This window comes from Juglans microcarpa x Juglans regia, chromosome 5D (genome assembly GCF_004785595.1).
Source record: "Juglans microcarpa x Juglans regia isolate MS1-56 chromosome 5D, Jm3101_v1.0, whole genome shotgun sequence".
NCBI classification, from domain to species: domain Eukaryota; kingdom Viridiplantae; phylum Streptophyta; class Magnoliopsida; order Fagales; family Juglandaceae; genus Juglans; species Juglans microcarpa x Juglans regia.
Window position 1 is genome coordinate 11,688,529 of NC_054602.1, and position 22,051 is coordinate 11,710,579.

A 22,051-nucleotide genomic window follows, 5' to 3' on the forward strand; every position below is an offset into this window, starting at 1 on the left:
TGCTATAAATTTTAAACTTTATATTTGTATTTATATAATATTCTTATAAAGTTATTCAATTTCAATGAATCAATATTTTTAACTCATTTGTATATAATTTTAGATGTTTCAAGAATTTGGACTACAATGTATAATTTTTTTTATAAGTATAAAATCATTCGATTCAAAATTATCATGAATCCTCAAATTCAATTTTTTAAATTGTCCGATACATTGAATCGGTTATTCCCCAATTCTAATTTTCCGAGCCTTGACTTAAGTACAACCGACCCAACAATCAAATAGATGAAAACACGCCGAGTTCTAGAGATTCATGGGCTCAAAGGCCTACTTTTATGGATAACATGGGCTCAATGGATCAATCATGCATAATAACCTAAAGACTCACATGGACTGTCTTCCTTGTCACTTGAGAGAAAGAGAGGCAAATGAGAAATGTCGAAAGAGTTCTCATTTGAGACCGTGCAGTTGAACGGTATGTTAGGGACCCCGGTCTTGTCCCTAACACTAAGGTCCACTAACTTGCCTTGGTGAAGATTACGACCGAGTGACCTTGCCAACTTGCTTGGCCTTCCACAAAATGATGGTGTTTGAGTGATGGAATGATGATGTACTTGGGTAGGCTAAGTGTTTAGGCTAAGGCAAATCAATGTAGGTGGCTAGACTTGTTCTTGAGTGAAGTGCCAAAATGAGGGAGGTTATGGTTGAATGGATGAGATGTGGTTAGGGTTCGGGTTGGAGGCAACTAGGGTTGCCGTGGACTATGGTGAAAGTAGGGTAGGCGTGGTCTTGGAAGATTGGCTTAGGATTATGGGTGTTTGATGTAATGGGAATAGCCTAAGGTTGACCCTTGATGTTTGGGCCACTTGGATGGTGATTAGGGTAGGTATGATGTAGTGTGGCTAGGGTTTTGTGGGGTGGCTAGGGTGGATTTCGAGATTAGCAAGAGATGGCTTAGGGTTTGAGCTTAGAATGATGCTAGGGTTTGGGAATGAGATGGAAGAGTGAGGCTAGGGTTTAGTTGGCTTAGGAATGGATATGGTAAGTTTGAAAGATGGAATGAATCTTTGAGTGAAGAGGGAAATTTGAATTTGAATTAAGATGACAAGTCAATAGTTAACTTAGAGTGATTGTAGGAAGAGTGATTCAAGGAATTGAAGAGGATTTACAATTCCTTAAATTAAGGGATTGGATTTGGGATTTGAATTTGAAATTGAATTGGAGGAAGTCAAGACTCCTAAAAGGAAAGAATCACCTTAGGGAGCCTTGAGAGATTTTAGGAGTTGGATGAGTGATTGGAGGGATGGAGTGATTTTAGGGGAGTTCCTAGAATTATGAGATTGTATTGGATTGGGTCAACTTTCCTTGAATTAAGGAAGTTGCCAAAGAGGACTCTTGATGGATGGCTAGGTCAAGGGTTAAGATGAGGGAGTTGGCACCACTTGGGTTTAGGGTTTGTGTTTAGGGTTTTGGACTTAGGGTAAGGATGTGGTCGGCTAGGTTTTATGGTGGATGACTTAGGATGGCCGAATATGGTAAGTGGGAGTGGAGGCTAGGTGTATTTCGGCTAGGGCAAGTTTTGATGAGGCAAACCAATTATGAAAAGTGACAAACTTATGGAAAGAATGATAAACAAGGTGGTGGTTGAGTTTGGTGGCTTGGATGGATTGGAAGAGCAAAAATAATATGAAGAACACCAAGAACAAACGAAGAACACTCAAGAACACTTTGAAGAACACTCAACAGTAAAAGCAATAATACTTAACTACTTGAATGAACCAAAGAACAAACAAGATAATTCAATACTTGATTCACGAATTGCACAAGAATTGAATAAACCTCGTATATTGATAAACACAACTTGGATTCACGAATTGCACCAAGTTACAAGAACAAGATAGATAGATTGAACCACACTTATTCACGAACTGCAAGGTGTGATCCTCTCTTTGGAATTCACAAATTGCACCCAAAAAGCCCAAGTGCTTTAGCACCGAAAGATAATCTCAAGAACAAAATTGTCTACCCACTAGGGAATTTGCCAAAAGATGTCCAAAGATATGAATGCAAAGACTAAGGGTCCTATTTATAAGGATTACAAGTTGGAAACTCCCAATAGGTCCCTTGAAAAATAAATAATTAAATAAAAATTAATAACAAAAAATAACATAGTTGGCATGGGCCAAGTTGACCCATGGCATGCATGAGCCCATAGGTGGGCTAGGCTGGCTGTTGGCATGTGGCTGACAGGGCCCTGGGATGGTCTGGGCGCTGGCATGGCTGGCATGGCCCAGGCAGGGGCCTGGGCTCTGGGGCGCATGCGTTGGGTGTGGGCGAGGCGTGCGTGCGCGGGGCGCTGGAGAGGCATGCGTGCGCGGGGCTCGGGCAAGGCGTGCGCGCTGGGCGCGCTATGCGCACTGGGCTGCGCGCGCTGGCCATGCTGAATGGGCTGGTTTCGTCACCAACCTCCTTGGGCATCCTGGGCATGTCAAGGCAGGCCCCATGGCATGCCCGTGGGGCTGTTTTGGAGCTGTCCAACCTTGTCTTGACTTGACTAGTGGCTTGACTATGGGTCACAAAACATGGGTTCCTACCACAGTAGTCAAAGTCACATAAGACGCAACACGAGGGGAAGAGGAGAATAGGTCTCGGCGTGACGGGAGGGGGCCTATTTCTGTTACTAGGATCTTTTTTTTTTTTGAAACAAATGCATTTTTTTTTTTTAAAAAAAAAAAAAGGGCCACGTCGCTGTAGAACTTCGTGTGGAAAAGAGGTATATATCATCATCCTTTAAGGTAATGACCCAAAAGCACCCCCTTTTTGTTAAAAGAAAGTGTTTGTTATTAGTTAGTGGGAAGCTGACGGGTATTTCTCAACTCGAGACTCATAAACCTATTTTTTTAAGATTGTGCTGCACCCACCGCACGAGAAAACTCACTAAGAAGGCTATTTGATTTTTTTTTCATACATTTCTTATACTCTTAAATATTTTTAAAAAATTACAACATTATTAGAAAAACAATACTTAATTAATTAAAAAAAACTGTCAAGATCCACTCACGGGACCCAAGCATTTTTCTTTTTCTAATTTTTACATCACTTTGGGGGCTTTTAGTGTTGTCCTTTCCTTCGTCTTACGAAACCAAACTTTATGATTTTTTAGAGCATTCTCAATAAATTATTTATCCTATTTTTTAAAATATATCATTAAAATTTATTTTTTCTATTTTATATATTGATTTTTGCAATATGTCATCTATCAGCTTATTTGTTTTTTCTCTATATTATTTAAATATTCTTTTTAAATATTTCATTTCTACCAATAAAATTTACAATATCCATATATTGTTTATTTGTAATTTGTTTTTATATACAATGTAAAACAATTCAGTCTTATACATATAAAACAAAAATATATAAACCAAATAAAAATTACAAATAAAATCAAAATATGAAAAAATTGGTTTAAAAATATTTTCAAGATATTTTTTAGAATAAAATGAAACATATGTGTTTTAAATGATGAACAATAAAAAAAATTTGCTTACATGATAAAAATCAAAATAAAAGAAAATGAGGGAATAAATGAAATATTTGTAACACTCCGTACCCGGAGGTCCGGAGAGTTCGCTCTTATAACCTAACGTCATCTTCCATTACAGATTTTTACACTATGATATTCCATCCAAATACGAAATCCATTTATTCAAAATAAAAATATACGTTCATCCATCAAGACACTAATTAATTACGTAAAAAAAATAAATTAGAATTCCACACACTCTCAAAATTTTCACCACTTACAGTACCAAAATAATATAAAATCCTAAATTAGCTAAAGAGACTCCTAAATAAATACTTGTACCCCCGGTTATTTATTCTTCTACGAACTTCACAACTTCTCTAACATAGCCTAATCTTACTCGCTTGCATGATCATTATAATCATCTAAAAAAATATTGTGCAGATAAGGAATAAGTTATCAACAACTCAGTAAGTAGAGAACACATACTAGTATGTAAATATAAGCATTTTTCAGAATTTAGAATGCATAACAGAATATTTACTTTCAGAGTACAAAAATAGAAACATTTACTTTCAGAATGTAAAATCAAATCATGTTTCGAAAACTTTCTTATTCAAAATCTTTTGGCATATCAAAATTTGAGACCTCATCTTCATCATATTGAAGCATTACATCGGAACAGATACCATGTTTAACCTCCATGGTAAGGTTATAAAATACCATTATACCTGTGGCTGGGTCGTATACCATGTTTCACTCCCGTGGTAAGGTCGTAAACCACTATTATACCTGTGACTAGACCATATACCATTTTTAACTCTCATGGTAGAATTATAAACCACTATTACACCCGTGGTTGGGCCTTATCCACTATTATAACCAGTGGTTGGGCCGTATCTACTATTATTACACGTGGTTGGGTCGTATTCACTATTATAACCCGTGGTTAGGCCGTATCCACTATTATAACCCTTGGTTGGGCCATAAAGGAAACCAAGCAGAACATCATAATCAGACTTAATCAGAATACAGAATCAGAATCTCATACTAAGGTTTCCAGATGTCACAACATATCCAAAACAGAGTACTGAACAAATTCAGATATTTTCACATATTCAAAAACAGTTTCAAAAGATTTTCACATCACATGTACAAATTTTCATAAATTTCATATTCGCTTATTTTGCATAGTTTATAAACAGAATGTATAAAAATAACTCATGTCTACACTAGTCATGACAGAAAATATTTGCTCTTATACAACTTTCATGCATATGCGGAAACACATAACTAAAGTTGTTTTTAGATTTCTTTTCAAAACAATCATACATATTTTCAAATCAACCTCGTTTCATTTTTTTTTATGCAAAATCTAGTATTGAAACTCCAATTACCTGAACTTCTTAGTTTTTCAGAATTTTTCTACAACAGTACTGGACAATTGTCAATCGTTACCTATAAAAATTCATGTACTTAAATAAATCTCCAATGAATAGATATATCATATTTAAACCTGAAGTTCCTATTTCAATTCCTAACATTATCTTAACTCTAAAATATTATCACTTTCTAAACTCATCAATATCCACTTAATGAATCCGTACTTAAGGAAATAATCGAATAATTTTTATGGTTAACAAGGAACTCAATAAATATTGATATTTTAAAATATCTAAAATACTAACAACATATTATATATTAATAGAATATTTTGGCTACTATAACTTCACATAAAAATCATTAAGAAACAATTTATTAATCATTAAGTAAAAAAACAAAAATTCTATCGGACCCATCATCGCAACCCTTTACAGGGACATATAGCATTTTCCTTCTTACAATTACAACGCTGCCGAATTATAATTAAAATATAATTACTTTGTCTATGCTAATTTGTTGTCAATTTCTTTTTAGTTGTGATTCTTAATTAACTTTTAGTTAAAATTTATAAATCAGCATATAACCTACATTTTATACGTAAAAAAATAGTTTCTATAAACGCATCTGTTCTCTAAGTAAAATTATTTATTTTTAGGATATTAATAAAATGTTTGTCAAGAGATATTTCAAATTTTCATTCTATGGAATAGTATGAATAACGTTATGGATCACATTTTATGGGTTTTATATTTGAGTATACACCTCTTACAAAAATTTGGCTCACTAATATGGATCAAGTTCAGTTAATTTCAGGCAGTCACTTCAAGTTCTTTTTCGAATTTAAAGGCCTCAAAAAAAAAAAAAAAAAAAAAGACACGTGAAGTGGGTAGTGTATAATTTATTATTTATCTAATACTCAAAAAATATATATATATAAAATTATATATGTATGTATGTATTTATGCAGATAAATACTATAATGTCCACTTTACTACCTCTTATTTGATACCCTCAAATTGTATCTAAAAAGTAAGCAATATTTTTTCCCAACAACTTGCCCCTCCTAACCCCTTTCACCATCTCACCTACACTCACTTGGTCCGTCATTGGATGTGATAACTCCGCCTGTACTTGTTGATGTCAAAAAAATTGCACAAGTCGGAAGGAGAGAAAGAATTGTTCTTTACCTACTATAACGATTCGAGCCGCCAGGAGCCTCCAATAGTGATCTAGTGCGGTCGTACGGCAATGGTACATACATCCATGGAGATAAATAGAAAATAAATGTAGAAAAAATAAATAGAGAAAGAGACAGATTTACATAGTTCGACATGATACCTATGTCTACAGGCATTTGGGAAGGAAAAATTTATTATAATATGTTTGTTTTACAGGCTCTCACATCCTCACTGCACAATAAAGATCTAGAATCTATTTTCTGGAGTCAATATTCCCGCTAGAGTTCTTTTTGTGAGGTTGAAGAAGTTGTTGAAGAAGAAGCCGACATCTCTTTTCTCATTGTCTGATCCCTTTTCTATCCCTTGGCCTTCGGAGTGGTAAGGGATTGCAACTTTATTCCACTCATTATTGACGTGCATGACTTGCTTTACCTCTTTTTTCATTTTTCTCTTCTTTTTTCTTTCTATCATTTCTTTATTTTTTCTTTACACTCTCATTTTTCTTGTTATCTTTTTATCTCTTCTTCCTCTCTCTTCTGATTTGTCCTTAGTGGGGGCCTTTCATGGGTTGAGGTTGTTTATTTAGGCCTATTCTATCCCCTTCAATCATCACAAGTTCACAACTCTTTCGAAGAGAAACAAAAATAAAAGTATTAATTGCAATATGAATACTTGAGGTCTTACTTTTTTGATAAATCAAAGTTTAGTTTTTCAATTTTATTAAATTGATACATGAATTTTTAAAATGTTGCAATCAGATAACCATGCCAATCTCTTATTAGAAAACTAATAAAATATTGACACGTGTTATCTCTTATAAATTTTTTCTAAAAAATTGACGGAAATATTAATTAAGAGTTTTTTAAAATTTAGATATTAATTTTACAAAAATTGAAAACTTATGTCAAAATTTATAAAAGGGCTAAAAATCAAACACTTATTTTACAGTTAATCTACAATAAAAAAAACTTTCTAATAATTTTCCTCCATTTCCCACGCAGCTGAAGATAAGCAAAAACACAAAAAAGAAAGAAAAAGAAAAGAAAAAACCCGCTCGGGAGTTTGGGGCGCTGGGACTCCAGCCAGTGGTTTTGGGATTTTTTTTTTTATATATATATATATATATATTGCATGTATTTTTTTAATAAATTCATAATATTATTAAAAATTATTTTATTAATTATTAACTAAAAAATAAAATAAATAAATAAATAAACTCACACCGTAAAAACTAGCTGTAAGAATAGTATTTTCTATGTGTGTTTAGTCGTCGGAGTATCTGTTTGAGAAAGCAAAGCGGTGGGCTGGTATGGAGGCACCAGCTTGGAAGTTCCCAAGAGTTGGAAACGGCAGAACTGACTCTAGCAAGATAGGCTCAAAAGGGGGTTCTGATCACTATCCAGATGATGAAGAAGATGGAGAACTCAACAGGGCTGGCAATGTTGTCCCAGGAAGCGATGCCGGTGGGGATGCTAATCGACTTCGAGGATGGAACCATTCGCGCATCATTAGGGTTCCGCGTGCCTCGGGTGGTAAAGATCGGCACAGCAAGGTCTGGACGTCCAAGGGCTTGAGAGACCGGAGGGTTAGGCTATCGGTTACTACGGCGATTCAGTTCTATGATCTTCAAGATCGACTGGGTTACGATCAGCCTAGCAAAGTTGTGGAGTGGCTAATCAAGGCTGCGGCTGATGCTATTGCAGAGCTTCCTTCACTAAATAGTTCTTTTCCTGATACCCCGAAGCAGCTGAGCGATGAGAAGCGGGCTAGTGGAGGTACGGAACAAGGGTTTGATTCAGCTGAGGTTGAGGTAGATGGGGACCTAAATTTCCAGCAAAATCAAAGCCAGCACCTTTCTTTGTCCAAGTCCGCTTGTAGCAGCACCTCAGAGACGAGCAAGGGCTCAGGTTCGTCGCTCTCGCGGTCAGAAACCCGGGTCAAGGCGCGCGAGTGGGCCCGGGAAAGAGCAGCTAAAGAGAAAGAGAAGGAAAATGACTCCGGTATTGCTCAAAATGTGAACCACATTTCACACAATACTTCGTTTACTGAGCTTCCCACCGGTGGAATTAGCAGTGTTAACAACAATGCTACAATTCCCATTGAATGGACGCATCAAAACCCCGGTGGTGATCCTAATGTATTGCATAAGGCGGCGAGGCAGTGGAGTTGTACAATCCCAATGGACTACTCCGAGTCCGGGATTTTGGGGCCTTCGTCCGGAGTCCAGCACTCGTCGGGATTTTCTGGACATATCCCTTTAGGCAATTCCATTCCACAAGCAATGACAACATCGGCTGTAAATGCGAATACTTGGGACCGTATGAAGTGTTTCAAGGCTTCATCTCCAGGAAGTGGGTTCTGTCCCTCAAGTACTAATAAGGTAAATGCGATTTTTCTTTTTTCTTTTTTTCTTTCTGGGGTGTCCCCTCAAGGCCATATCTAACTTCTAGTTCCAGTAGTTGTGCGTTAGAGTTCTAACTTCTACCTTCATATGATGAGTTTTTTTCCCTGGAATCTGTCCGCGCGACATTATACGAAGCTTCACAGAACTAACTGCCCCTTTCAGTTGGTCCTTCCCTCAAACTTATACGTGGGAAACATCATTTGACAATTTCTCTCAGTTGAAAGAACTGAATGAAATGCTTCTCAAACAGTAGAATGTTGATCATATGCTGATACGCAATTTAACTCTTCAAAGTCCTGAACCAACTACTTCATAAATTCCGCATCTTTGACTTTTTTGTTCTTACCGTCGTCATGATTATCCTAGGATCATTGTTATTGTTGTTGTAGCTATTGCCTGGAGAGTGTTTGGTCTCAAATCGCGCAGTCAAGGGTTTATGCCATGGAGAAGACAGGAAATGGTTCACCAGGGGATGTCCAAGAAACATGGGATGGCTCACACTTGTTGGCTTGATCACATTTTGCACCATGTTTTTCTCTTCTGGAACGGGAATCGTCCCCAGGATTTTGAACCCTGAGATATATCCTCTAAGGTATCGAGGCATCTGTGGAGGAATTGCTGCCTCTGCAAACTGGATCTCAAACCTCATTGTTCCACAGTCCTTCCTGACTTTAACGCATGCCTTCGGATCTTCCTGGACATTCCTCATATTTTTGGCCATTTCTGTTGTAGCCCTGTTATTTTCCTTGATCAACGTCCCAGAAACAAAGGGGCTTCCAATTTGAGCTAGGTGGAGAGTGCGTGCCTGCTCTAGATGAATTGATTTGCTGGACTGTTTGCGCTGGAATTGTCTAATTGCCTTGCTAGCTAATTTGATGCGTGATAAGGTTTGCTTATCTGCTGATATGCTGTCCGCATACGTAGTTTGTCCCGTTGTTGGTCTGCATTGTTGTTGATGCAGCAGCAGTTGCTCTTCTAGTTTTGCTGTACAGTGGTATTGTCACTGGAATGTTGCTTCCTCTTGTCATCGAGTTGGTGTGCTGTTTTCTTGATGTAATCCTGTTGGTGTGTCGTTGTTTTCGGTTGCTACTGTACGTGTGGGTGTTGTCATAAGGGGTTTGGGTTAAGTTCCCCTTTATCATCACTTTCATGGCTCAAGAGTTATAAATATTACCCGAAGAAAACACAAGATGCTGGAGCTTAGAGCTTTGCACTTGATCAGGACCGGTTGGACAATCTGCCTGAGAATAAGTACCAACTCTTAGAGCACTCCTAATGGCTTATTCATCTTATCCTTTAATATACATTATCAAAATCTATTTTTTCTTCGTATCATTTAAATATTATACTTTTTAATCTTTTTTATTCATTTCAAATATTTTATCCAACTATCAATAATTTCCTTATATCTTTTGATATTTGCAATATCTTCTCATATACAATGTCATATAATTATGTTATATTTTAAATTAATCTAAATTTATAAGCTAAATCAAAATATAAATTAATTCAAAAAATAAAAAAGAAGAGATTATTTTTTCTGATCATTTCAAACCTTGATGAGCAACATACAGAACGTGGGATTTGTTTTTACAAAATGAAATAGATATTATCAGAAAACCCAAAGCCATCAACGACCTAAATCATTCCATGCTTGGTCTGTTGGTCAGTCCGACATTTTAACAAGCATCTCTTGTGTGGGCGACAATGCCAATAAAGCACCCAACGGATCTCATTAGTTCAGATGCATGCCAATGCCTTTTGTTCAGATCCAAATCATATTTTTTTATAAATGAAAGACTTCATGGTTTTGCCATGCTGAACAATTTTCTGTTTGCTTCATGACTGCAGTTATTTCCATATAAGTTTTAAAAATGATGTTCTACACACTTGTATCGTTGATTTTCTCTTGTGATGGCCAAAACTAAGCCCAAGATAAACCTCTCATACAAGCCATATATAACCTTTATAAAAAAGACTACGGAAAACGAAACGAAAGGGTAACAGCAAGTAACCATGCACAAAATTATTTATAAGAAAAAAATTGCGCACAAACAAACCAATAGAAATGGATAAAATCCAAGTACTCTGGATTGAACTTTATTGTGCATACGTTGACAATAAAGCTGAGATCTTTCTGATGTCTACTGCAAAAAATATGTAACCGAGTCACTTCCTCTAAGACCATTACCATATTTTCGAAGCAGGAGGTTTATCTTCCAAATTTGAGCAAATAAAGAGCCTTTTTACTTAATTAAATTCTCTTACAGGCTTTCAAACACCCAAAACTTTTAAGACCCTTTTACCAGTTCTATAAAAACCTACCCACCAACACAGAAACAAACTCCAGATTCTGATAACTTTCCTGGGAGCCGAACAAAAACTCAACAGAATCCAGAAAAGCGCAAAAAAAATGGATAGTAACAGAGCAAAAAAATTTCTAATCTTCACCTCAGTCGTGAGAGCAAAGCTTGAAGACAATGGATGATCGGTGATGGAGTCGACGAGCGAAGTCAAGGAAGATGGAAGGTTTTGGTTCTGTCTTTGGCACCAAACAAAGAGAAAGCGTGGGAACGAGTGAGGTCCGAATGTGAATAGAGAGAGTTGAAGCAATGGGAAACTCAGGAGGAGGAGGAGTGAGAAATTAATTAAAAATGTTTACATTGATGAATAGAATCCTCTACATCTAGCAGTTTTTGTAGCTCAATGTAAAAATGTCTTTAAAATAGAAGATCCGATGGAGGGTGTTTTGAGAGCATTTCTTTAAAATTTTAGAGAAAAATGTATTATACAACATCAATTGGGAGTGCTCTTGTGTTGACATTGGTATATCCAGGACATTGTAACCAGTAAAAATTACTGTTTAAAACCAAATAACCCAATCCGTATTCCATTTACTCGGAGCCAATTGAATGGTTGTTTCTTGATCCCATATTGTCTCTGTCTTCCATTTGCACTCTCTTCCGTTTTGGAACTTCATGAAGAATCTCTTTGCTCCTAAAAATATAGGCATAATATATTAATATTTATGTAATTCCACGTCAAAGCGTTAATCCTTGATATTTATTTTAGTCAGTCTTTGGGTTAGCTTCACCTTGGTAATTGGGCTGCTCCATGTTCATGAGGTTTAGTCTTGTTTTAAGGGTCAGAAAAGTATAACAGGCTTAATTCACTGAGGCCCACCTGCTTCTAGGAGCTATGAGAGCCCAATTCATGTCGTATTAGCGTCTACTCTGACTCAAACCCAATCAGAGTTTGTCGGCCACTAGTTCACGCACTCAACGTGTCGATCAGTGTTTGTGATCTTTTTTCGAATATGGTTCAGCTTTTACATCGAAGCCATTCGAAACAATGCCTGAGAGGGACTTTGGGTTCTTTGTGGTAATTCATAATTCATAGCTCAGAGACGGAGCATTGGCCTTGTTTCCATAAACGTAGCTATCAGATAATTAATATGAAAACCTCCGGACGCAGTGAGTTTATCATATATGATGGTCAGAACTCAGAGGGTTTGATATATAAGGGGTTGGGATCTTGCTGTCTCACTGTGCATTACATCCATGGACGAATGGGGATTTTTTTTAGTGTTTGACGAAATGTCCCAGTGGGATATGCTGTTCTTAATGGAATCAGATGATCTTATTGCTTCAGCATTGGAAAACAATCATTTTGAACTTTATTATCAGTCACTAGTAGTATTAAATTAAGCCCTTGCGTGACCCTGGTGTAACAGCCAATCTACATTAAAATCACAAAAATTATATCCACAATACGTCAAAACTTGCACCTTTACATTGAGTTTTTGCTAATGTGATTTTTTTTTTTTTTTTTTTGCTGAAATATTAGCTCCATCTCCATTTCTAGAGTTTAATTATTTCAAAAGTTGGTAAGTGATTTAAGAAGTTATTAGTCACATCTAAATTCTAGGCTATAATGATCTAAATTTGAGAATAAGTTTGAACTTTAAGTTACAATATTAGAAACTTGATGGAATTACTTATAAAGTTCAAATTGTACTCAACAAATATCTAGTCTGAAATTTTATATAATTTTATTCAACTTATTTATAATTTACCCACCTATTGCGAGCAACTTAACAAATATCGAAATATTATATAAATCGTTTCGGTAAATTATTCTAAAATAATGAAGATTGCATAGGCTTATATATGGGAGAGAAATGCTTTAGCTACAAAAAAATTTCATAAATGTAAAGTACATTAAATTGTAAAATTATTTTTATTATAAAGTATATTTGACATATCACACAAAGTTACGTTAATTTAAGAATTTATTTTTATAAAATCTCTTTGTAACTAAAACTTTCCTATATAGGATACCATAAAAATAAATAAATAAACTGATTTGATACTTCAAATACCCTACTTGTTAATCCGATACTAATGATTTTTCTACGGATTCTTCTCTAGTAATTGTTAACACAATAAGAGCTAGTAATTGTTAAGAAAAATAATAGAAAAGTATAGAAAAAACGAAATCAATGAAACACAAACACAAGAATTACTTGATTCCGCATTGTATTTACGTCCACACAGTAGCAACAAAATTTTTTTAGATAAAAGATTGATATCATGCAGCCTTTAGGGGTGTAACCGGTCTTGTTTTGGACATATTTTAGATCTGAACCAGTATACACCGATTTTGAAATTTGAAGAACCAATACCGCACCGGTTATACGCCTAAACCGATACTTCTGGTTTTACCAGTTCCGGTCTGGTTCGGTCTGATTTTTTTGATATACTATATATATAATATATATAAATTGCTATATATATTATAGTATATAATAATATAGTGATAATATATTATAATATATAATATAATGATATATTATAGTATATTATAATATATAGTGATATTATATTAGTATAACTATTAATACTATAGACTACAGTGATAATATATAGTCATTTATATAAGATTTTAAATTTTATTTTTATTTTAATTAGTAATTTAGTATATAATACAAGATTATTTTATATATATTAGATATCAAAATTATATATAATATAAAATATCATATAAAAATATTTTATATAATATAAAAAATTAAACATATATATTTATATGAACCGGTGCGGCCTGGTGTGTTAGAAAAATGAAATCTGAACCAGACCAATTTCAATCGGTTTTGAAAAAAATGGAACCAATACCAAACTGAACCAATTTAGAGCCGAACCGGTCTGGTTTACTGATTTATTGGTTTTTTCTCACCCCTAGCAACAGTACAGAAATATTGTGTGTATATATATCTGGCAAACCTCAATAGGCGACTGTACAAGAGAGTTTAATAAACTATATAATAAATCCAACCTAATTAGCGTGTCGGGTCATGTTAAGAGCCAAAAAACTGGTCCAAAGTTTTATCCAGGAGCATCACTTCAGCTAGGCCAATATACTCCAAGACCAAGCCTCGTTGAAAATCTATAAAAAAATCGCAATAAATCCTTGTCGAATTGGATCATCAAATCCAGCCTCCACAAAATAGAACACCCCACACAAAAAAAACCGACAGTAATCGGAAGCACTCTCTCACGTGCCAATAAAGTTGACGTTAAACATGAGCTTGACCTCAAATTCCACCCCTAAAATCTCATGCACCCTATAGAGGAGTACTGACCACTTGACTCTTTGTATATATATCCGATATATCTCTCTCTGTTGCGCTCTAAATGATTAGGATCAACGTTCATTTGCCTGCGAAGAAAGGATTAGGAGCATAGAGTCAAAGAAAACAATAAAAAAAAAGGACAAAAGAAGTGGTGCACTTGTGGAAAAAGGTGCGAACTGTCCCCTTCGCATGATCAACACGTATGATTATAAAACACAGTTTCATATAATTGACCATACGTAGATATATAGAGATAATATTTTAAATAAGCACAAAAACTTGGATTGTATATAGAGAGGTCAAGATCAATTGTAGAAGCTAGATCCTACCCAACCTGTGATCAAATCCATCTTACTGGCCGGCACTTGAGATGTGAAACTCAAAAGCAACTCTGCGTGCGTACGTGAAAGTGACAACGCTAGAACTAGGTCAAACTACACAGCATTTGCTCGACTCATCTGAATTTGGGCCCTCTGAGAGTATTTTATCTTCACGCTATCTATGGCATGCATGCACTTTGTGTTGTGATGGTTTTCGCCTCTACTTTCTTTAATTGGACCTGTCAATTATGAGATTTGAAAGATCAAGACATTGCACTTTGGACAACAAAAGCTAAACCTGAGAACCGAGTCAACTTATAGCTTGCTACTTTAACGTGGTTGAGCGAACTAATGGCTCTTTACCAAACAGGCAAAAAGGATATCAAAAGATCTTTGGAAGAGACTGAGAGGGAGGGGAGCGCATTGCTGCTTGTTTTCCTGAGTTTTTTTCCTTTTTTTTTTTTTTTTTTTTTTTTTTTTGTTCTTTTTTGTCTACTTTCCATCTATTTCAAACTAGAAACCTCTTTTGGAATTGGGATTTTGAAATCATTGCATTGCATACCAGAGTTTTTTTTCAGGATAAAAGATGTGAAAATCGTGTTTGTGCTGTGGAAGAATCCGCCATGATAATGTGACATCATGCTTTTAGTGATTGGAAAATAGGAGTAACTCAGATAGACTAGTTCCATGCACTCAAGGAAGAGAAACTTGAAATTTCATATATTGTCTTAGAACAAGCATTGGTCGATGCTTACTGATGGTACTGATCAAAGCTGGCTACGTACCACTGTGCCAGAAAGTTTTCACTGTTCCTTCTTCGAGAAATATATAACATTTTCATGATTTTAAACGCTCTATGATCTGTCTCTCATTTTATATAATGACCCATTATTTAAAGCTTAGCGCCCCAACAGTCCTAAGATGCTTAGAGCCCCAAAAATAAGTCCTGTCTCTTCTTCCCACAATCCAATATTTTTTGACACACAAGATGAGGCCAATAAAACAGTGGCTTTGAGCTGCTTAAATCAAGCAGTTTATTCTCTCTAATTCCCCAAGCTAGCTAGCCTCATGTAGACTTGACAGTGTTTATTTATTGTGGAATTGTATTTATTTGTTGAGTAATATTATATGCAGTCATAGAGTGCACAAACGTCATGCAATCACTTTTAAAAAGAGTGAAATTTATTATTAAAAAATTATTATTTTTTCATGTGGATATCTCTTTTTTGTTTTATCAACCACAACGTAGAAAAGAAAGATAGACTTGAGAAAACAAATCCACGATTAATTAGCTTGTTTAATTAATACATGATGATCTGTCATGATATCGAATAATAAAGAAAAGGGTGCCATTTATGCGAGAAGGGTCATCGAGAATATGTCCAGATCTGCTGTTTTATGTGCCAGATCTATCAGAAACGCATTCCACGTACATGTCCGTGAAAAGCCCCTTCTTGAGGCTTTGGATTTGCTGATCATGAGACTGAGGCAGCCATGCAGCACGAGGCATAGCTTTTGGCAATCCGCAATTCAGACCGTTTTATTGATTGTGGATGCGTGCCAACAGCTTAATTAAGACACAACCTGATGGATGAAGCAAATTATAACTCCTTGGGGTCGTGGAAATTAAAAATAGGTCTAGTACTTAGTACTTATAAGCTTTTACATACATATATTTACGATCATTTTGAAAATTCAAGTTTTGGAAGTCTTGTTTTTTATACTGTTTTCCATTATTTAATTAATAGGTGTTTTGCAGTTCATGCTCTAGATGATCATCAAAATTGACGAATTTATTGTTTCTTTCTACCATGTTTGGCTTGGTTTTGGGAGATGTAATTGGGATCCTCACTCCCCTTCTTTTATGCCTTACTTGACATCAAACAAATTTACTTCTCTAGACAAAAATAAATAAATAAATAAGATTTTAAATATCTCGAAAAATTACTAGAGTTTCAAATTAGAGAAATTATATTTTTAATTATAGGGTGTGCAAATATCACCACTCTTTTTAGAAAAAATGAGTAAATATGAAATTTATATGAAAAAATTTATTTTTTAAATGATAGACTATTTTTTTTTTCAAAATTAGTATGTGAAACTTATTTAACCTAAAACTGTATCTAGCATTACTGATCTACAATTGAAATCTCTAAAACCTACATACTTATTGAATAATTTTACTTGCAACATATTAAATTATAACATATTAATGATATGGAATGTGTATACCTAGCTCTAACTTGTATCCTGAAGATGGGTATGGTGAACAGTTTTGAGTATTTTCATATCCTGAAAAGTGAAAAACATGAGTGGTGAGGAAGTAAAGGTAGGGAAGAAGTACACAAAGCAAATTAAAAAGAAAAAATAGAAAAACAGAGATGGATCGAGCAGCATAGGAGCATGATGGGGGGTGAAGACCGCAACACGTGCTCTGGTCTTCTGCCTCATCCGCGCCAATTCATGCACTCATCGAGAAGTCAGCCAGCCAATCCATCAATACATTACATTGCATCTCTCTCTCACACACACACAGACCACCACGATGACACGTGCCCTTGCCTCCCAAATTGCCTTTCTCTCTCTCGAGCGTGTCACAAGCTCTGTCACCCAGCAACTTGACCCCACAAAACTCCCTTTTCTCTCTGTCTCCTGTTTTGAACTACTCAAACACAAGGTACTTTTCCCCCATATTTTAGCTTTTATTTTCTCTTGGCATTGTAATTAATATAGAAGCAATGCTACCCATGGGCCATGTTTACATAGATATATATATATATATAAAAAGAAAAAGAAAGTTGTTATGGGGGGGATTAATTTAATGATGGCTTCTTTTAACCCGGCAAGTGAGTGGATCGAGCATGGGATTGCGAGCACACGCCTGCTACCTCTCTTGATGACTCATTAACCTATGTTGGTAATTGGGTTGGGAGACATTACTATGATTTGGATGAGAATCATTGTACAAGCCCCATTTTCCTTAATCTCTCTCCTTCCTTTTTTATTCTTTTCATTTTAGAGTTTAATATTTTTTATCGGCTAATATTCACCATCTCATATCCTATATCTTATAATAAATATCTTCTTAATTTGCCTTCCCTGCCATTCCATTTATTGATTTTTTAGTTTTATATATATATATAGGATAGTGTTATGGTATCGATAATATTAAAAAAAAATACAAAATATTGCATCGGTGCATAGATTCGATGATCAGCATTTTTCATATATATAGTACTAGTTATGATTAATAAAAAAATTTAGATTTTTATTTGAATTTGAGAGTCTAGCGTAAAATTAAAGAGATATAATATAAAATAGATTATACAATATTTTTTGACCATTTAGTGCTGTTCAAAAAAAATATACAAAAAACATTAATAAATGTTGTAACATCAATTTAGTATATTTATCTCGCTACTATATATCTGATACTCTCAAATTTGTAAAACGAATTTGAATAATCAATTTTTATAACTTGAAGCAATGAATTCAAGCACATAAGATTCGATGGGTTGGATGATTTTATGCTCTGAATGGTCTTGAATAAAGTCAAAACTTTAGGAGATCTTAATTCATATTGGACTAGTCATCCCAAAGTTAAAAGAATAATATAATATCATATTTTTTAATAATTTTTTTATTTTTTATATTTTTCAAAATAAATTTTGATCAAATAAATTATATATATTATATCTCATAACTTTATTTACAAATTTTTATGAGCATGTCCACGAGCATTTGCAAGAATACAAGTCTTCTTTATCTAGACTTTTCTACTTCAACACAATTTGTAGGACTTCAACTTCGTATTCATGATTAAAAATAAAAAATTGCTAAAAACATAGAGAAAAAAAATAAAGAAAAATGAAGAACTGAAAAACAAATGAATGAATATATTTGTTGGAAATAATTGTAGAGTAAAATAATAGTTTAGAGATGAACAGTGACTAGTTAAATTTAAAAAAATATATAGAACTAATATAGCTCAAAAGTGGAGTTTTGGATGTTTGTCTAATCCAATGCAACTCACTTTTGAGCTACCTAGCCAAATTTTGACTAGCCACTGGCCATATACCAGTTCTCAGCTTAGAGATATCAATTAAAGATTGTAAGCTGGTTACAATTACATATATAGACTAACTAATTGCGACATCTTTTATGCAATGGTATGATGACATGGGTTAAAGATATGCATGCCAACCATAGAATAAGTCCATGCAGTTCAATTGTTTAGGTTTCAAATCAAGTAGTACTAAAGTTGGTTCAAAACTTTACAAGTGTCAATTTTTGGGAAGGAATTTGAGTAGTAATCTTCCTAATTAATAGGGTTTGCTTATATGTGTGTGTGTGATTAAACTCATATAATGACACTGACTGAAACTTTGGAGGTTAGATTTCTGTGCTTCTCGAAGAACCCATTAGCCTTTTGCTAAAAGCCTAGATGATGCTGAAAATCATGAAGACCCACGTACACTAATTTAGGTTTAACCAAGTCATGTTCTACCTTTTATTGCATGTGCCATGCAAGTAGAGATCAGGGTGTTTACTATTAATCTAGGTTCAACCCAATTAAAATACGTACATCTCCATTAATAGGGATATTATATATATATATATATATTAGTGTTCTTTTTAAAATCAATATACTTTAAATCATTTTTTTAATTATTAAATAAAAAAATTAACTAGCAGCCAACTAAAGCGGTCAAACTAAGCGGCAAAGAAGTTTTTTCGTTGAACAAATTCCGGTGAAAATAGAAAAACTTTGTGATAAAAGAATGCTGAAACTTTGCAATTTGTCTGCCTACTGTCTTACAATTATTGCTGACGCAATTATTGTAGCTTTGACCGGCGTTATTGATGGAATGAAAAGCCAAAAAGGGAAATATATTAATTTGTAATTTTGGCATGGATTCAAAATTCATCTCAATTCATCTCATTACTATTCATTATTATTTAATAACTTTAACTCACAAATCTCACTATTACTCCTAACCCATCTCACTATTATTCACAATCTATCTCAACTCATTTTCAAATTCAAACGATACCTAAATATAAAAATATAACGTATTCTTTTTAAAAAATTGTTTTTGACATTTATATAAAAAATTATTTTTTAATAATAAAAATTATTTTTTTAAATATAAATATGCATGATTTGTACGACTTAAAATTGTACCTAATATTGCTAAAAATGCATCTCAACGAATCATAAAGATTTGGAGTCAGAATTCTTTTTAAAGATACATGATGTTTAGACCTTTTAGAGCATTGGCAATGGCCTAGCCATTGTCAAGTCTAAAATTTGACTAGAATCTTAACTTTTGACTAGTTGAGTTCACATTGGATTAGCTATCTTAAAGTAAAAATAATAATATAATATTATATATTTTAATATTATTTTACAATTTTTTTTTTATAGTTTGCAAATACACTTCATATATTGATTAATAATTTATATTTTACTTAAAATTATTATTTCCTCAACCTATTTCTTATGCAATGTGCCTAAAATTGCAAGTGTAATCAAAAGGAAATCAAAAGACAAAAAGAATTGAGACAAAACTCTATTCTCATTCATGAAAAGGAATCAAAAATACAAATGCAGGCCTACTAAAATTCAGACATTCTGATCTGTCCACTACACTAAAATTCAGACCTATTAAATATACTAAGAAGGGCACTATAATATAAATTTATTTACAAGCAACAAGCCAAAACTAAGTCCACAGTTCACAAATAAATACCAACATATTCCTTTTAGGCACCAACATGGTCCACAGTCCAACATTAGTGTCCTCAACACAGATAAAGTGCACAATAACGTAAGTGCACAATAAAAAATGCACAATAGTTAACCATTTGAATAAGTGCACAAACATATTCCAGCTCCAATAGTTATAAGTGTACAATAAAAAATGCAAAGCATAACTCATGGATTTCATAATGTTAACCATTTGAATATAATGTTAATCTACCTCACAAACTGTAAAGATGATGGATTTCATAATGTTCCTATACAAAAAGCAAGAAACAATTCTGAGCTGTAGAATGCAGTACATATTTCCTCATGACAACTAATGATACAAGACCAAATCCTAGAATAGTAAATTTTCAAGAAGCAATATTATGTTTTTTTTTTAAATTAGACTAAGAAAGAAAGGTACATATACTTGTAAAGCATTTGTTGGCAGATTGGGTGCAGTTATATATACACTACAGGCCTAAAAGCTTACCTCGAGAAGATTGAAATGGTTTTGACTGGTTTTTCTCCAGTTTGAGTTTGAGGCATTGTTTAATGGTTGGCTAATATTAAAGGCTATCCAATATAAATGGCAGCATATTATACACCAAATAGACACCAATCATTCACAATTAGAACAAACCCAACAAAGGCAATTCTTATCTCAAGTTTAACCACATTATTAAATTCCTCATGATTGATTTGTTTACTAATTCCCAACAAAATAATATTCCATTTCTCTGTACTAGTGAAAGGTAGATGCAAGCCATTGTGCACATGTTAAAGGGAAAACTCCCACCATTGGCTGAGCTATTTAGTAAAGGCAGTTTAGACATGGGATGCTTGCCGGGCTAATTACTAGATTGCTTGCGTCAAAGAAGCTGGAAGAAATATATATGTTATTCTTTCTATATACATATGTGTGTGCGCCTCTTATCTCATCATGAAAATGCCACAAATTTGACACGGGAAGAAATGGATTTGAGTATATAACAACGTTAATTTAACTCAATCTGGATTCCCAACAAAAATTAAGCACAAAAAGCATCAACATATGAGGTTAGGCCAACATTTATAAGATTATAAAAGGTTCATGCAGGGTTCATGCATGACAACAAAGAGCATTGAGTTTAGATAAGCCTAACGTACGTATACAAGTATATGACATGCCATCAACACAATGAAGTCATGCTTTATATATTCGGTAGTCCATAAAAAAGAGAAAATAGAAACAGAGAACTAAACGAAATATCAATAGTTGCCCAACAAAATACCAAGCAAATCTGTGGCAAATTTAATACAGCATAAATACCAAGCAAAGCATTTACCCAAATTGCACAACGGTAGTGGCAAATTTGTAGTGGCAGATGCTGTATAGGGTAGAGCCAAGCCGATTCGTGGAGAAAATTGAAGAACCTTCTGGATGATTTGTGGAACGAAGCTGATTCAACAATTATTTCTCCTTGCAACGCAAAAGAGGAGGTGATTTAATCACTCGAAGAAGATAAAGTGAGAATCGGGAAAGAGGGAGAGAGGAGACGGCACAGAGAATACACAGAGAAGAGGGAGAGAAGAGCGAGGAAGAGAAACTTACGTTGGAGAGAATGAAGACGACAGCAGCCGCTGGAGATAAGGGGACGCTTGCGGGCTGAATAAGAGCAACGTCTCAGCAAGAATGGGGCTAGAAGATTATGACTTGCGGGTTGAAGAAGAAAATGGAGATTATGGCTTGCGGGTTGAAGAAGAAAAGGGCGAAGAAGAGAATGGAGCTTTGGAGCTTTGGGAGAAAAAGAAAACGAAGAAGAGAATGGAGCTTCAGAAGAGAAAGAAAAGGGCGAAGAAGAGAAGGAGTTTCGAGAGAA

The 22,051-nt window shown here is 34.4% G+C and overlaps 2 protein-coding genes across 2 annotated transcripts in view; both read left to right on the forward strand.

The window, feature by feature from the left end:
- Window positions 1–7,324: 7,324 nt before the first annotated feature.
- LOC121263972 lies at window positions 7,325–9,630 on the forward strand. Its single transcript, XM_041166973.1, has 2 exons — window positions 7,325–8,464; window positions 8,878–9,630. The coding sequence occupies exons 1-2, from the start codon at window positions 7,394–7,396 to the stop codon at window positions 9,271–9,273; spliced, it is 1,467 nt and encodes a 488-aa protein (XP_041022907.1). The 5' UTR covers window positions 7,325–7,393; the 3' UTR covers window positions 9,274–9,630.
- LOC121263973 (transcription factor TCP2-like) overlaps window positions 7,341–22,051 on the forward strand; it is a 35,438-nt gene continuing 20,727 nt past the window's right edge. The window contains exon 1 of the mRNA XM_041166983.1: window positions 7,341–7,399. Coding sequence (XP_041022917.1) covers window positions 7,394–7,399 — 6 coding nt within the window. The 5' untranslated portion in view covers window positions 7,341–7,393. The remainder of the gene's footprint in view (window positions 7,400–22,051) is intronic.

Bases quoted from the DNA above. Each gene is read 5' to 3' on its own strand.
- LOC121263972 (XM_041166973.1), top strand. From the start codon at position 7,394: ATGGAGGCACCAGCTTGGAAGTTCCCAAGAGTTGGAAACGGCAGAACT. The intron at 8,465-8,877 runs GTAAATGCGATT...TTGTTGTTGTAG, and splicing joins GTCCCTCAAGTACTAATAAG to CTATTGCCTGGAGAGTGTTT.